The 18,022-nt window shown below is 40.5% G+C and overlaps 1 protein-coding gene and 1 pseudogene across 2 annotated transcripts in view; both read right to left on the bottom strand.

The window, feature by feature from the left end:
* LOC311060782 (myosin heavy chain, fast skeletal muscle-like) overlaps nucleotides 1-7,253 on the bottom strand; it is a 69,506-nt pseudogene extending 62,253 nt beyond the window's left edge. The window contains exon 1 of the transcript in view: nucleotides 7,211-7,253. The product of the transcript in view is annotated as a myosin heavy chain, fast skeletal muscle-like (transcript). The remainder of the gene's footprint in view (nucleotides 1-7,210) is intronic.
* LOC311060010 (myosin heavy chain, fast skeletal muscle-like) overlaps nucleotides 1-18,022 on the bottom strand; it is a gene marked incomplete at both ends in the record, with an annotated part of 38,448 nt that overhangs the window by 12,072 nt on the left and 8,354 nt on the right. Inside the window, 11 exons of the mRNA XM_084078135.1 lie at nucleotides 289-407; nucleotides 2,799-2,937; nucleotides 4,834-4,937; nucleotides 5,022-5,120; nucleotides 5,532-5,595; nucleotides 5,682-5,774; nucleotides 5,907-6,000; nucleotides 6,091-6,118; nucleotides 6,217-6,373; nucleotides 6,644-6,787; nucleotides 6,873-7,091. Coding sequence (XP_083934261.1) covers nucleotides 289-407; nucleotides 2,799-2,937; nucleotides 4,834-4,937; nucleotides 5,022-5,120; nucleotides 5,532-5,595; nucleotides 5,682-5,774; nucleotides 5,907-6,000; nucleotides 6,091-6,118; nucleotides 6,217-6,373; nucleotides 6,644-6,787; nucleotides 6,873-7,091 — 1,260 coding nt within the window. The remainder of the gene's footprint in view (nucleotides 1-288; nucleotides 408-2,798; nucleotides 2,938-4,833; nucleotides 4,938-5,021; nucleotides 5,121-5,531; nucleotides 5,596-5,681; nucleotides 5,775-5,906; nucleotides 6,001-6,090; nucleotides 6,119-6,216; nucleotides 6,374-6,643; nucleotides 6,788-6,872; nucleotides 7,092-18,022) is intronic.

The following is an 18,022-nucleotide window of genomic DNA, read 5'->3' on the forward strand; positions in this document are numbered from 1 at the left end:
AAATGCGCTTTTTAATAATGATATATAAGGTATAGCGATACTGTTAAAATAATACATCAGAGGTGCATTGAACTGCATTATGTTTCTGCAGAGTTGTATATTTTGTATGCTCTTCATATATTTAATGAATGAATAGAAATTCATTTGAATAATGTTGGAGGATCATTTTATCTACAGAAGCTGATTTAAGACACACCTCAAAAATATATTAGAGTTCTTATGGTATGCTGTGTTGAGAATATAAGGTGTGTATGTAATCAGAACATGGAAATAATGTAATTTACTCACCTGTGGCACAGTTTGTCCCTTAGTGACATACTCGTTTCCGACTTTCACTCTGGGGTAGCAATATGCCTTAAGCATCTCTGCTGAGTTGATACCCAACAGGTAGCCAATCTTGTCAGCCTCTGAAATGTTCATACAATTTGCAATTTACAATTTAGGCATTTAGCAGACGCTCTTAATCCAGAGAGCGACTTACTTAGTAAGCAAGGTAAACACGAGTTAATACGTCAAATGCATAGAGATAATGATCTAGGATCATAGGTAAACCAAATATCAGTCTAAACAGTATTATATATATATATATATATATATATATATATATATATATATATATATATATATATATATATATATATATATATATATATATATATATATATAATATTTTTTTATCACATGATTTTTGTAACCCATTTTATTTACCCCGTGCCAATGGCCTAAACTTTAATCCTGGGTGCTACTCTCCCTCTACCAGCTTGGGGAGAGCTCCAAACTGAGCTCATGCTTCCTTCAATGCATGAGGAGTGAGCAGAACGCTTCTTATCACCTGACAGGGTGGAGTTTCATTTTTTATTTACCATTGGGGACACAGGGAGAACATGCAAACTCCACACAGAAAGGCCCTTTCGCCAACCCCACCTAGGGTGGCACTGATGACGTGGGGGAGAGAACACGCCCCCAGCGCCTACAGTGGGAATCGAACCCAGGACCTTCCCGCTGTCTCCTCACAGCGCTACCGACTGCGCCACCGTGCCACCGTAAACGGTCAATAAAAAAATAAAATAATGGAAATATTTTGACAATATATTTAGCTTGGTCCATTTAGAATAATAAATAAATAGAATACTTGTGACAAAGTATACATTACTTTCATTCCTTAGTTGAAGATGCAGCTAACCCTCGATGTTAATGATACATTATAATAATAATAATAATAATAATAATAATAATAATAATAATAAATATAGCTGCAAGCAGCGATAATACGGGACCAGTGAATAGAGAGAGAGAGAGACATGGAAACGGAATAGATTGAAGAGAGAGAGAGTGACATGGAAACAATAGATTGATGAGAGAGAGAGATGGAAACATGGTTTGATTGGACATCTCAACCTACTGCCATTAACAGGATTCGAACTCTCAACCTTCAGACTAATAGGCTGCAACACTACCTATAGTGCTATAGCTTTGTCCAGGCTGATATTGTCTGTTGAAGATCATAAACTCTTGCCTTCTTTCATGAACCAAGCCCCTGTTTCACTAACACTAAGATCACTCGTTCACAAACCATTTACCAATGAAGAAATTGTACATCTCCTCAGAACCAAAACTAGTGAAAGTAGCCGATCTACAAGCTCACAAACCATGAAAAGTTGTGAGATTGTAGATCAGCTATTTTCAGAATGAAGTATGTCATACGTTGAAAAAACGTACTCTCAAATAAGCATTTCAGGTTATCTTTACCATTTGCACATGTATTCATTGATACAGTCATGTTGTTTGCAATTCAACTTAAATTAAGTCTGCAACAAGTGAGGCTTGAACTGGCGACCTTGAGATTGTGAGGCATTCATTTAAGGGAGACGCCATTGGCCCAACAGACAAGTAACTGTGAAAAAGGAGATCACACAGATGATACAGTTTCACGCAAATAGCTGAAAAATCCTGGGTTTAAGTGTTTTTCAAACTGCTCAAAATTGCGGACAATCTAAGGGCGGAGCTTACTGGTCAAAGATGTGTTCCTCATGAGTCAAGGCACATGTGTAAGCAAGTTTCACGACTTTCGGCCAAACGAGTCATGACTTATGCCTGTTTAAAGTCTGCCTTTTCAAAAAATTGCTATAGCGCCCCCTTTTGGCCAATTGGAGTAAGATTGGTTTCAGTGATATTTGGAATGACCCTGTACATTTCTGCAAAGTTTCAAAGAAATGTGAGTCTGCATGTATGTTTTAGGCACAGATGAATAATTTTCATAAAACTGTAATAGTTAAAATCTATCTCCTCCTGGGATTTTTGAGCAATCTGCACGAAACGTTTAACACTTGAACTTTGGACCTCTGCCTACAAAAATTTCCAACGGATTTTCCATAAGTGAAAAAATGCAGAAGTTAGGAGCCAATGACTGTTTTTCATATAATTCAAAATGGTGGGAGATCTAAAGGTCAGAGGTCAAAAGTTAGAGGGTGAAAGTTGTTCAGCAAGAGGAGACGCATATGTGTATCCAAGTTTCATGGCTGTAGGTCAAACAGGGCATGAGTTGTACCTGGTCAAAGTTGGCATTTTCAATTGAGTGCTATAGCGCCACCTTTGGACGAAAGATTGTGAGAATTATTTTTTGATCGTTTTTCATGACCATCTACCATATGGCCGAGTTTCGTAGAAAGCGACAGCGCGGTTCAGCCAGAACTGCGAAAAGTGGCAGAAGAAAAAGAAGTGACAGAATACTGCCAATAACAAAACAGGTCCAGAGCTGAGCTCTGGCCCCGTAATAATAATAATAAAGATCAGCTCACCCTCCGTGCCGTCAGGTTCTGCCTGTTCTTCACGCTGCTTCTGTTTGAACTTCATGACACCATGATGCATCACTGCACCGGTGAACTTGTAGATCATCTGTTTTTCCTCACCGTTGAAGCCCAGGACGTCAATAGCATCCTGATGTCGATAAGCAGAGATGTATTCAAAATATTAAGATTAAGCATTGATTAACAAACATCATTTAGAACTGTGTACAACTCAACAGTTAACAAACCAACATACAGTATACTGTAAGTGTATGGTATCTGCACATTTCTAAAGTGTCAATTTAAGGACTTTTAAGACCTATACAATAAATAAGTTGAAATAAAACAAACTAGAAAAAGTGCTCCTCGGAGCACAGGTCTCCGCCAGGTCAGGTAGGTTGTTGTAGGCCAGCAATGTTCGGTATTGGCCAATCAGGATGGAATAGGAAAAATAGGACGGAACCATCTTGATTACTTGACTACTATTATTTTTTATTCTATTTTTTTTGCTTTATTGTTAAATTGGTTGTAACTGTATTTGTATTCTTGCTCTGTAAAGCACTTTGCGCTGCATTTCATGTCATGAAAGGTGCTATACAAATAAAGTTTATTATTATTATTATTATTACAGAGATAATGTGTACCGATTTGCATGATGTTTGGACAAAAGTTGTAGGAGTAATATAAAAAAGAAAAGTGTTACAAAAATCGACCTCCTGGTGGCGCTATAATAGGGCAATGTTAAAAGGGTGACATTTGTTCCTCAACGTAGTGCGAATATGCGTGCAAAGTTTCACCGCAATCGGACGCTGCGTTCATGATTTGTGGGATTTTGTTCAAAACAGGCCACTCCTGCAAACTTTAGATGTCAATCTTAGCCAATCAGGATGGAATATGAAACATCTAACAGATCTGTCTTGATCACATGACTATAGAGATCATGTGTACCGATTTGCGTGAAATATTGATAAAATCTGAAGGCTTCATATCCAAAAATGTGTTTTACATAAGTCGGCCTCCTGGTGGCGCTATAAAGGGCAGATGTGAAAAATGCAGGGCAAAGGTTTTTTCTTGGCTTTTAGGGAGTGCACATACAAAAATGTACACAGATCGGTGCAGTTATAGGTAAAAACATGAATTGGGCTGTTTTAGCGCCACCATGAGGCTGATTTTAAAATTTTCAAGTGGCATTTCTTCCTCGGCCTAGTGGGAATTGGCGTGCAAAATTTCACGGAAACTGCATGCTGTGTTCATGATTTGAGGCATTTTGTTCAAAACTGAGTACTCCTGCAAACTTTGGAAGCCAATCTTAGCCAATCAGGATAGAATATGAAAAATCTGAAAGACCTGTTTTGTTTAATGACTATAGAGATACTGTGTATCGATTTGCAGGATTTTTGGACAAAATATGTAGGAGTACTGTCCAAAAATGTGTTTTGCACAAATCGGCCTCCTGGTGGCGCTATAAAAGGCTCATGTGAAAAATTTGGGGCAGAGGTTCTGCTCTGGCATCCAGGGAGTGTGTGTGCACAGTTTCGCTGCAATCAAGCCAACGGTGCCAGAGATTAGCTGTTCACAGACACACACACACACACACACACACACACACACACACACACACACACACACACACACGGACGGACGGACGGACGGACGGACGGACAGGGGGTAAAACATACTCTCTCGCCATGCCTTTCGGCCTGGCGGAGACAATAAGTAATCAACAAACTATACTATACAAATTGTCAAACATTGGCCAAATTGTCGAATATTACCTAAGAAAGAGTCAAAGATTTTGAAAACATGTAGATCGGCTATTTTCACAATATTTATCTGTGGAACCGAGTCAAACTAAATGCAATGCCTCAACTGCAACAATTCCAAGTGCTTGTCGGATGTGGGGGGGTCCCCAGTTCAAATAGGATTATTTTGGGGGGTCACGGCCTGAAAACTTTGAGAACCACTGCTTTATAAAATACATTTTGCAGAGCAACTGACTGCAGTGCACACTAGTGAGTATTAGAAAGAAACAAATACGTTCACTGACATCAGTAGCGTCCAGCTCCTCCTTGTCGTTAATGCTGGCCACAGTGATCTGACCCATGCTGATCAACGGGAAGTCGTAGGGGTTGGAGGTGATCAGACACATTTCTTAAAAAGGGATTAAAAAAGGGTGAAGATGTGTTTGTATTCATTAATTTATGTTCTCACTGCATCATCAGTAATTCCACTTACCAATAATCTCAGGTTTGTGGTTGGTCATCATCTGGAAAAAGATGTGGTAACCTCTCTCTGCAGGAAGCTGATAGGTCACTCTAGACTTCTCCAGCAGATCTATATGGGTTTTACATAACTCATTATAATGATAATAATAATTAAAAAATAATAATAATAATAATGATAATAGACCCCTTAACAGACGACGTCACACTGGTTGCAAGCGTCATACTGCACAAGCGTCAAACCCATTCTGCCAGGTCTCGCTAGCCAACACACAAGAGGGGGTTGGGGTGTGCTGAAACCAGCGCACCCCGAAAATACAGGCTGAGAATTGATTGCATGAAACAATCACCTGTGCATCCAGTCTCAATGTTGGTAAACAAATAATTGGTCTATAATTACAATTACAATTACAATTACAATTATTATAATGACAATAATAATCTATATGGGTTGTACATAACTCAAAATGTAATCCTCAAATTAACGCATATATAATTTATCATCCCTGAACTTCATACTTACATGTCTCAATATCAGCACTGGCCAGTTTACCCGTTGTGCCGAAATGGATTCTGATGAATTTACCCTGTTTGATGATATACAACAATTAGTTGCATCTACACTGTGGAATTATTGCAGGTTTTCTCATAAAAAGTCATTATTTATACTTACAAAGCGAGAGGAGTTGTCATTCCTCACAGTCTTGGCATTACCATAGGACTCCAGCAAGGGATTGGCTGCAATAATCTGATCCTCCAGTGACCCCTAGAATGTTTTAGACATCGCCCAATATAACATTTGTTCAGAATTATTTTGAATTGAATCGCTATATTGCATATAAATGCTTTATGTTCAAAACATTTTTTTGTTAAAAACCTGTACACATACCTTGATTTTACCAGCCGCTGCTTTTTCTCCACCAGAACTAGCTGTTGCAAAGTACTGGATGACACGCTTGGTGTTCACAGTCTTTCCAGCACCGGATTCTCCACTGGTTAGAAATGCATACATTCAGAGAAATGCAGTTAGTGAATTTGTGTACAACTTTGCTTTTTTAATGCCTATTAGATGGGGAACTTACGTGATCAGGACAGACTGGTTCTCTTTATCTGTAAAATGTAAAGCAAACTTTTAGTTCAATGGATAAAGCACAAAACCATTATAGTTATATATATTTGTTTTTTACATTGTCCTGACTAGTACGTACCCATCAGCATGAACTGATAAGCGTTGTCAGAGACAGAGAAGATGTGGGGTGGAGCCTCAATACGCTTCTTGCCTCTGTAGGCATTTACAACCTCCTGGTCGTACACTGGGAGCCACTTGTAGGGGTTCACAGTTGCACAAAACAAGCCAGAGTAGGTCTAAAGGGGAGAAGAGAGAGAACATTAACATCATACAACATAGCACTGACCATACCATCTGGGACAACGGATCACTAATAGAGCTGGGATTACAGTCACAAGTTGCAAGTGGCATCAACTAATGAGCAAGTTCACTTCAGAACCATGAGTTTGTTTGAATCTGTCATTCTATGGATTTCACTTGATGATATAACGTGTGCTCTGCATTTTTCTTTCTTTGCTATCGACAGGTGCAATACTGTAATGTTCTCAGCAAGTAGAAAACCTTACATAGATCATCCATGCTGCATAACGCTCTTTGAGGTTATACAGGACAGTGGCTTCAGTGAGGTGGGTCATCATGGCCATATCCTCAATTTTGTCATACTTGGGAGGGTTCATAGGGGTGACATCAGCCTCAGGCACAGTTTTTTCCTAAAAATAAAACCACGACTTTAGAATGTCTTGCAATTACAGTTGTACTGTGGTACTATTTTATTTCAGGTCCACTTCTACGTACCTCCTTCGAAATGAGTGTTTCCACGGTGACTTTGCCACCGTCCTTCTTTAGGATTTTACACTTGAGGTACAGCTCCTTAACATCAGTCACAAATGCTGCAGATTTGGCATCAAATGGCGCACTTTGAGCTGCCATTCTCTCCTTCTCTGGCTTACGGAGGTAAATGGCGGCCGGGCCATACTGCTCCATCTCTGCGTCCGTACTCATGGTGGCGGCTTTCTGTAGACAGACAAATAGATGGTGTTGATGCCTTTGCTAACTTGAGGACTGAGCAGATACTTGTAGGACTATTTTTATGGTTATAGCTTATAGGTTTAAAGAAAATTATGAACACTCACTTTTCCCCTCTACCAGTAGCAGTGAAACCTTGTGTGAAACCCCTGTGAAAGACACACATCATTTTTAGGACATTAATATGAGTTGAATGATTCAATACAATTTATATTCATGAATTAAATTAGATTATATGAATCCTAATTTTCATTCTTGCCACACACCACTGCATAAGTTCTTATTAGTTCCACATCTGAAAACAGTGATCCATTTCAATATTATTACATGCAATGAAACGAAATGCTGCTTGCCCCTTCAGTTCTTTTCGTTTGTGTGTTTCTTATTAGCGTATTCCTTATTCCTAATTTCACCACGGCAAGTTCGTTTTTGTCATTACAGCCATGTGTCTTGTCTTTTTTTTATGTAGTACCGAAGCAGTGCTAGATTTTCTTCTTCTTTCTAATACACTTTGATTCCATTGTATGAATTAATGTTACAGTCAGAGGTGCAGCAAACTAGCCAAACTGTACTTAAGTAAAACATATTGCTACTTTAAAATAATAATAATAATAATAATAATAATAATAATAATTTTAACTCTACTCTAGTAGATGTAAAAGTACAAGCATTGCAGTTTATTATTTATATAATCATCAACATAATTGAAATGTCTAAAAAGAAATGAATGAACAAAAGGATATTCCAATCTGGCCCAAACCATATCATTATAAATAAAAGAACACACAATCAATAATTTCAATCTGTATAATATAACATCAATTATGCTGCCTACTCATTGTGTGTAATCTCGTCATGTGTGTAGCTATGTGGCACTATGTACGGAGTCAGGTTAAAAAAAACATGTCTAATAGATTTATATGACTAGGAATAGATAACACCTCTAAAACATTTATGACTACGAATAACTAACATCTCTAAGACATGTATATGACCATGAAGTCTCACTTACCACCTAATGGAACTGTGAACTCCTCTGCAATGGGTTCCGTGTCAACCGTTTCAGCATGCTTATATTGGCTGTTAATTGCAAGCTATGCAGAAAGTAAAAGTAGGAATGTCCCTTAAAGGACTTCAGAGGCCATTCCAATAGCATCCGTGTAGCCAATATATTCCCAGGAAACTTGATAGTGCGTCTTGGTTATGTGGTGTTTGTCCATCAGTCCATGTCAGTGGCTATGGTATAAAAATAGCATAACAAGCAGGGTGCTGGGTCATCTTTTACTTAAGTAAATGTAACAATACCACAATGTAGGAATACTCTGTTAGGGCACTGTCACACTGAAGTTTAATTCTACCTATGAGGGTGGATTCTGCCAATACTTTTCAATGGGAACGGCGATTTCTTTTTGCAGAAATCCGCGAATGTCAAGAAACATTGGCAGAATCCACCCCATAGGTAGAATTAAACTTCGGTGTGACCGTGCCCTTACAAGTAAAAGTCTGGTAATGGCACGGTCACACCGCACTTTTATTTTAGCTATGTGCCAATGCCAATTTGCCAATGCTTTGTCAATGCAAATGCGTGGATTCATGGTCTTGGTTTTGATGTTTTTGTAGTCAGGGTCAGTTAACAGCTCCAGCTTAAAGTGCAACATTGTTTTCTCTTGACATGACTTGATTCTACTCACCTCAACGTGCCTTTTACAGTCATTTAGACCACCGTGGGCAATAGAAAACTCACTGTTGGACACAAATGTATCATCAATTTTACTTAGATGAGACACAAGTAATGTTTTGAATAATCTGATGTAAAGTGGATTTTATATATACTGTAGGCCTATATATGTTTTTAATGTGTAATTTTACACACAGTTGAAGGCAACAGACATTTGGCTTCTTAAAGGGCCATATCAGTCCTAGTCATTAGCACAGATTCTGCTTCTCTTCGAAAGCTTTTGTGTAAATGTGTGATTGTATGTGCGGTGTGTACAGATTTTAACGTAATTCATTGCCACGAATTACTTTAAAATGAATTTAGTTAATTAAATACATTTTCCATTAATTTACTTCATGCTGTAGATGTTCCAGAAAATCGGGCAACACTTCCTACGAAGCCCATGTCTATAATGCATTATGTAATAACTTTGCTGTGGTTTATCAATTGGATATTCCACTATGATCAAACCATTCTCTGATGCAAACTGGGCCTTTATTTTTGCTGATGCATATGAACAAAACTCCACAAGCATAATATGGATGAGCACTACCAAGGAGAAGGTTGACCCCAGAGGTCAAATGCCCCTAACAGCTCCTTTTAAACACAACCCTGCAGACTATGTGAACAGCACACACACGCGTGCACGCACAGATATACTGATGTGCACACACATACACACAGAGTATCCTAGACCCACTGTCTAGGAGTCGGTGACAGTTAGCTGTCACAGGTAGAGCTCCGCTTCCAACCAAATGGCCTGCGACCTATGACCTTGAGGTCATCAATCCTCAAGCACTCCTCAAAGATTGGAGGCAGAGTTTGTTTCATACGTTCATAGTAATTATCCATATTAAACAAGTGGTTATTACATGTCCTACTGTGTAAGCTTGCTGTTATATTTGTAACATTCAAGTGTGATTAAGTATACTTGTCTATCATACTCTCACTTATTTATGAAGGTACATTTTTGAGCGGTGTAGCCGCTCCTATAAGTGGGTTTGGGACCCATCCGCGGCGAAAGTTTTTCTTTCCGTCGCGAAAATTTGTCTTTCGCTGTACTGTGATTGGCTGATTGGCTGTGACGTACTGTGATTGGCTAGCGAGACGCATGATGAAATCAATAACTCATAAATATCACCACTCACTTATTATTATTTTTTTTTTTTGAAGTTACACTTGCAAATGTACAAGTGTCACAGCAAAGGGTCTTAATACTTATCTTTGCAAGACGTGCTATGATTGGCTAGCGAGACACATAATGAAATTGACTTAAAACTTCGCTCATAAATAGCACCGCTCACTTCACACTGGGTGTGATTTTTATTATCATTTTGACTATTCATTATATTTCCAATTCTTTCTAAACAGGAACCAAATGTGTGACACTACAGTGGGAGAATATTAAATATAATGAATAAATCTTTGTAAGGGAATTAACTATAGATTAAGTTAATAATCAGCCAATGACAGGGAGAGGATTGAGTTTCACATGGTATTTGGGATGGACAATAAATGACCACCTCCTCATGCCCAAGATTCAGTCTTGTCTGGTCTTGTCTTATCTACGTTTGTATGCCAAATCCAACCCTTGTCTTGTTTTAGTGTCAGCTAAGTGTATATTTGTTGTGTTCAATTTAAATGGGAATGTCAAGATTAATGGACCTTTTCCATTATTGCGTTCATCTACTGCAAAGGGGACACTTGTTGTGCCTCTCATCACACCAGAGGAAAGTCGAGAGAGAGAAAGGATCACCATTGTATTTGGGTGCTAATTTGGGGTGAGAGGAACTTCTCTAAATCAGCAATATCTCACTGAGGACTCTAGCACCTACACTCTCTTTGGTAAAGCATATACTGCTATCAGCAAAAAGACGATTGTTGTTAACAGTGAAGACTTGCTTGGCACTTAAGGAGTGTCAAAGAAAAGTTGTTCTTCTCAGCAGGTGACAAAGTCGCTACTTGAGATGTGACCAATTAAAGGTCTGTTCCCATCATCTGATGTCCAACGGCAATAGGATTGTATTGTATGTTAGGCCTGTTTTCATCAACTTATTGACAGGGCTCTAACTAGTGTTTTAGGCTGCCTCTATTTCTTTTCAGCCATCTCCTACCTCCCCTCTCTCTATTTCTTTCTGTCTAGGAGCTCACAACAATTATTATACCATATTTAACACATAAAGTTCTAATCAGTGACCACAGCAGAAATAACATCTTGTATGCCTGTATTGGATCATTCTTATTGCCTATGGCGTGTGCATTTTAGTTAATAAACTTCCTTGATTAGAAATAAAAGTTGTTTGTCTTTTGTATATTGTTGGATGATCCCTGCCTCAGACTCAGCCAAGAATTTAAAATCCTTCAGAGTATAAGACTGATCTGTATAATTGGAATCACTGAAACTGATAAATTCTGGGGTGTGATTCAAGAAAATGTATTGTTCTGTGCTCGCTGCAGCAGCAGCAAACACACAAACTATTTATAGTATCTTGCCAAAACTTTGCCACACTACTAGTCCACCTATTTCCACCTAAAAACTCCATTCAAACTGTAAACAAAAAAAAAAGCTTACTGTGGAATATTGCACGTGTTCATGTCATTTTTTGTATTTTTTGAAATATTCAGGACATTGGAAATACTCCAGTACTTGAGTAAATGCACTTAGTTACTTTCAAAAAGTTAAACACAGCAATGGAATCAAATTTGAGTGACACAATGAACACAGTAACATCCATCATTTGAATGAGATGAGGAAATGTTTTATTCAAGTGTAATTGAGTGACACAATGAACACAGTAACATCCATCATTTGAATGTGATGAGGAAATGTTTTAATCAAGTGTCTTAAGGACAAAATTGGGCCATATTGCAAATATCTGCTGTTGTAATGTATAATTATAGGCTGGACCTACACCCTCTATAACTACTATATCTGTGCTATACTGATTAATTCAGTATAGCACTGGTCCAGTAAAATGAACCAAACAGGAAATGGGTCTATGCTACCTTCAGGAAACTGTGACTAAAGTTATGCACAGAGCCTTTATCAGTTCTTGTTGCATGATGCTACACCCTTCATCCCCCACATAACAAACAACCCCCCCCCCCCCCCCCCCCCCCCCATGACATTGCAATAGTATCCCTTTAGCCATACAACTATTTAAAACATTCCTTCCAACATTAACCCCATACTTGGTAGGCCTATTTGAGGTGAACTTTTGCTTCTATTTGCCAGTGGCTATAACATTTTATCACTGTTGATGCATTACAAATAATCTGTTTAACTTGGAGGGTGACAGGTTTCCTCACTTGGCGACAAGTTTATTCACTTGGTGACAGTATGTCTTGTCAAATGATTTTCTGCTAATAGCCTACTTATACATACTTTGTATGTAGGCATGTCTGACATGTCTGGCTGGGATTAAGGGTTTGGCCTTTGTCCCCCTAAAGTCATCCAATAAAGAAGTCGCTCACATAACGTTATTTCCATTCCTTGTACTCATCACATTTAATTTAAGCATGAAATGATTCATTAACAGACTATGTAATGTATTGTGTGTTGTGTGTCACTCACACTGGCCCGGGGTGTCGAGGATTTCTGAGAAGTAAACATTTAATATGAACTTAAATAATATACTGTGCTACATAAATAGTCCTCTCCGCCAACTGCTGACTCCTGCAACAGCTGAGGAATGCTTTGTAAGACTAATTTTGACCTGTGACATCTGGGGCGCAGTCCGAAGAAAGAGAAAGAGGAATAAAAACATAGGACAAGACAAAGAAGACTAGACTAGGACAGCAAGAACTCAGTTAGTCAACGTCTTTATTTGCATTCACATTTAGCAAGAAATTCTTGAGCACAAACAATAGTACATGCACAAGCTTGGGAAACTCAACAAGTGTGCAGGAAGCATCGTCTCCTCCATATGTGGCGACTGGCAATTATCACATACACTGAACAGAAATTAGCCGATGCCTTAGCTCTTGGCTTGGTTATCCTACCACTCAAACAGAGAGCGTCTCCTTCCCAAACCCCAATGGTTCTAATCAGCCCCCCGCCCACAGGAGTGGCCCAATTCACTCACAACTTGCTACAAAAATCGCTCATGAAAAAATATATAATCTCCTACATTCCATTTTCCACCTTCACATCTGTCTCCTTCTCTAATAATCAAAAAGTGCTATATATTTCATCTCGCAATTTACTTCCGGATGGTTCGTTTTGCACCTTTTTTTGCCACATCGGTCACGGGAAAGAAATAAGCACTGCTGTGGTCTATGGAAACGAGCCCAAAAGTGCACCCAAATAAGCCCAAAATCGCTTATACAAACAGTCAGACCTGGCAACGCAGCCTACGCCAATCATGCGTGAGAGATCTACAAGCTATGGGGCAGAGACGCCATGTGCCATACACTGTATCTTAGCAACAACGAAAGCGTTCACTCTCATTGGTCGTGTCACGCTAAGAGCAGTTTCCAGACAATGGCATCGCAGAGAGCTTGCTGGAGCCATTACAGTCAGTCGCAGCGACGACGGACAGGGCGCTGTGATAGTTGGCATGTAGCTAACGCTAACGTGGTTGTTGTCATGCCTGCAGCGGCTGTGCAATCACTTTGTCAACAATGCACGTTCATGTGGTGAATGTTCTTATTGCTGCTCAGTTAGTCCATTGTAGATGGTGTACATTGTGGCCTTGTGTGTCTTCTGGAGAACTGTGTAGCTCCACAGCAACTCCAGTAACTAACGTAATGGCAGGACCGCCCCGTGCAACGCATGTTTAGGCTGCATTATGGTATAGTAATTTCAGATAATTTCGGCCCGATTAGGGCAGTGGTTATCAACCTTTTCAGGCCCCCCCCCCCCAAAAATAAATAAATAATCATATTTGAACTGGGGACCCCCACATTTTGTTTGACTCCGTTCCACAAGTCAATATTGTGAACATAGCAGATCTACAAGCTCAAAACGCCTCACGTTGAGAGGCGTTGTAAGCTTGTAGATCGGCTATTTTCAACATGTTTGCCTCTCTCTTATATTATTTGACAATTTGGCCAATGTTTTATAGCAGGGGTCTTCAACAGGGGGTCCTCAGAGTTACTACAGGGGGTCCGCCAAATCTTTGTGATATGATTTTTTTTTTTTTACATTAACCATTTCAACCCAAGCATCCCTTCTCTGAGGAGAACTTTAGCCAAAAATAACACATCTACACGCTCACAACGCCTCGCGCTGCGAGACGTTGTGAGCTTGTAGATCGGCTATTTTTGGCATAGAGTTATAGGTGTAGAGGGAAAAAAGAGCAGCAAACGTTTATCTGAAACACAATTTCATACAATATAGAGGGGGTCCCTGCTTCATCTCTCTCTCAGCTAGGGGGTCCTTGGCCTGAACACGTTGAAGACCCCTTTTTTATAGTATCGTTTGTTGACTACTTTTGTTGCAGTAATGGTCTTTTCCTTTACTTTCCTTTTTTTATTGTCTCCGCCAGGCCGAAAGGCATGGCGCGAGAGTATGTTTTACCCCCTGTCCGTCCGTCCGTCCGTCCGTCTGTGGATAGCTAATCTCCCACATCGTTGCCTTCATCGCAGCCAAACTGTGCACACACACTCCCTGGATGCCAATTCAGAACCTCTGCCCCATTTTTTCCACATGGCCCTGTTATAGTGCCACCAGGAGGCCGCTTTTTGCAAAACACATTTTTTCACAGTACTCCTACATATTTTGTCAAAACATCACGCAAATCGGTACACAGTATCTCTATAGACATTAAAAAAAACAGGTCTTTCAGATTTTTCATATTCCATCCTGATTGGCTAAAATTGGCTTCCAAAGTTTGCAGGACTGCTCCGTTTTGACCAAAATGCCTCAAATTATGAACACAGCATGCACTTTCCGTGCAACTTCGCACCCACATTCCCACTATGCCGAGGAAGAAATTCCACTTGAGATTTTTCTAATCTGCCTCATGGTGGCGCTATAACAGCCCGATTTGTCTTTTTACCTATAACTGCACCAATCTGTGTCAAACTTTGTATGTGCACTCTCTACAGGTCAAGGAAAAACCTTTGCCCTGCATTTTTCACATCTACCTTTTATAGCGCCACCAGGAGGCCAACATCAGGGCTCTCAATACTGCACATTGGTGGAGGAGGAGGGGCCGCAGGGCGACCGCACACATCGCTGAACCAATGGTAGCCCACGGATGTTTCCTCTGGAGATTTAAAATCTATCCCTCTATGCCACATATCATCCGCTCTACAGGGCCTTCACTGACCGAGCCACGGCCCCACTGGCCCTCATGACGCTACGCCACTTATATGCGCTGCCAAGTGGCCGCGGGCGCTACGTAGGCGTGGCGGCGGGCTAGACGCGAGGCCCTGCATAGCAGGGCCGAGCTTCTAGTTCCTGCAATCTGCAGGCCTCTCACTCTAACGCAACTTAGGAATCATCGTAGGTCCCTGTAAAATGGAATGGACGGATGTGACAAGGGCCCCAAAAAACATCTCTTCCGTTCTCTACAATAATAGGATCTGGAGAAAAGGGTTACATGTCGGCAATTCGACATGTCGCCATCCCGACATGTCGGCAATTCGACATGTTGCCATTTCGACATGTCACCATTTCGACATATTCTAACTGTCGGAGTGGAGGCACTTTCCATAGTTTTCAAACGACCCACCATTCCGACTTGACTTTGGCCAAGGGTGAGACCTCCGTTGGGGCCTCCATCCACCCTGCGCCAAATACCGAGGTGTTCCTAGGCACTAGTTATGAACGGGCTGACCCGTAGTCCGCGGGTTGGACTGCGGGGCGAGCGGGAGAGTCAAGATTTCAGAGGCAATTATCGCAGTGCGGGATGGTGCGGGCTGCGCAAACACGCAAAAAAAAATAAAGAAAAGAAAAAGCTTTTGGTACCTTCTCGCTCTCCCATTTTCTCTCACTCTCCTCTCTCCTACTCTCCCGTTCTTTCTTCCTGGCTGGAATCATCTGGGCTTATATTAAATGTGTTGCTTATTTGATCAATGATGCACAACTGCCTCTAATGTACTGTAGCATACCGCATAATGATATCCCCGCTGCAACTTAAGTTTATATTGGAATGTCCCTTGTAGTTGCAGTGCTGTTGTGGTTGGACTGGGCACACTCACGTACTAGTTGTCGTTTAATGTTCTCTCATGTAGGCCTATATAGGCTATAGCCTATCAAAGGGCAGGAAAAAAATATGAATTGTCCTCCTGAGCTAAACCTATCCTATGGTGCTGAATGGTTCCGTTCGCTCCGTTTCTCTCTCTCTCTCTCTCGTTCTCTCATTGATATAATTGCCCGGTATATATTTATTTGGTTATTTTATTGTTTTGAGGTCTAGGCTACTCTCCTGAGTCTCCTCCGTCAGCTGTCATTGAGTATAGAAAGATAATTGACACCAGCCAGGCTCAAGCTGACTTAATGGTTGATATTATGAAAAAAGTAAAACTCATCACGGAACGACAAGCAGGAGAGGGGATACTCCGTTGTCATTTTATTGTAGATTTAAAAGCAGCCTATTAGACTATATTGACTGTAGCCTACTACAATATGTCTTGGATTTGACCTGCAATGCTTCTGAGAGGGCCATGGCGTGAGTAATAACGGACTTTAACATTAGACTATGAATGAAATGCTGCCAGATGTATTATAAATTGTTGGAAAAACAGCCCATAACACTCCCTCCCTCGCTCCATTACGCATGGTGCACTGTGCGCGCCCTTTACCTCTCCAGAGTTTTATGAATCCATTACAATCAATATTGCAGCTGCAATAATATATCATTCCAAATAATCAGTAACATGTTGGCTATAGCCATGTCTGTCAAATAATATGTTATTCAAATTTGTATTTATTCTGTGAACTCTCTAGTTTATTGTCCTGTATGATATGACCCTACAGTCCAAACGGGACGCCTCCCTAAGTAACGGTCCCTTATGCATTGTACAATATTCAGCCCTTCCTTGGTAAGGAGTTTGAACGCACACAAAAATAACATTGGTATATCCTCAGTAGCGACCCAAAATTGGCCACTACTTTCAAGGACATGCCCAGAGTTGTCTATAAACATCCTCCTAATATAAGACAATCAGTTGTCAAGTCGGATATCATCCCCAAAATGCCAGAATCGTCTTTTTTGACTCAAATCCCCGAAGGCAATTACAGATGCGCCCGTTGCGCACAATGTCATTTCACCGAAAGGTTTACGCACCCACTAACGGGGGCAAACGTTTTGATATCAAGGGCACTATAACATGCACAACCAAAAATGTTAAATACCTGCTAAAATGCCCATGCGGTCGAGGATATGTTGGTAAGACCAACAGGGCGCTAAAGACACGCATTTCCGAACACAGAAGCATCCCCAAGATCCAAAGAGCCCATGCAGTTGCAATGCACTTCATGTCCGCTAAGCACAATGTGGCCACTCACAGATTTCAGGGGATTGAACATGCCCTAGACGAGGAGGAGATCTTAGATTGCTGCTACAGCGGGGATCTTTTTGGATTTAGGCCTACACCCTACACTATGTCTCCTAAAGGAATGAATGAGGACTTCCAAATCAGCCACTTTCTTTAATTATAACTGTTGTTTCCTATGTTTAATGTAGCCTACCTGATTATTTAAATTCTGTTTTCTATAGATGTTATTAACCAAGTGTCCGTTTTTTTCACTGTTGTAAATGTTGAACACTGTATCTATTAGATACTTTTTCTCTATATGATTACCCTGTGGTGTTGTCCCCCCCACTGATTGATAACGTGACATGTGGGTGTCTATTTAAGTGGGTGAGGTACACACTTCTCGAGTTTGACCTGATGAAGAGCCTTGGCTCGAAACGTTGGCAATAAATTTACATTGGAGCAGATGAGTGTGCCTGTTTATTCTTTTTGTCTCCGCCAGGCCGAAAGGCATGGCGAGAGAGTATGTTTTACCCCCTGTCCGTCCGTCCGTGTGTCCGTCCGTCCGTCCGTCCGTCATTCGATCTGTCTGTGTACAGCTAATCTCCGGCACCGTTGGCTTGCTCGCAGCCAAACTGTGCACACAGAGTCCCTGGATACCAGAGCAGAACCTCTGCCCCAAATTTTTCACAGGGGCCTGTTATAGCGCCACCAGGAGGCCGATTTGTGCTAAACACATTTTTTGACAGTACTCCTACAGATTTTGTCCAAAAAT

This window comes from Gymnoscopelus microlampas (assembly GCF_963454915.1).
Source record: "Gymnoscopelus microlampas genome assembly, chromosome: 14".
NCBI classification, from domain to species: domain Eukaryota; kingdom Metazoa; phylum Chordata; class Actinopteri; order Myctophiformes; family Myctophidae; genus Gymnoscopelus; species Gymnoscopelus microlampas.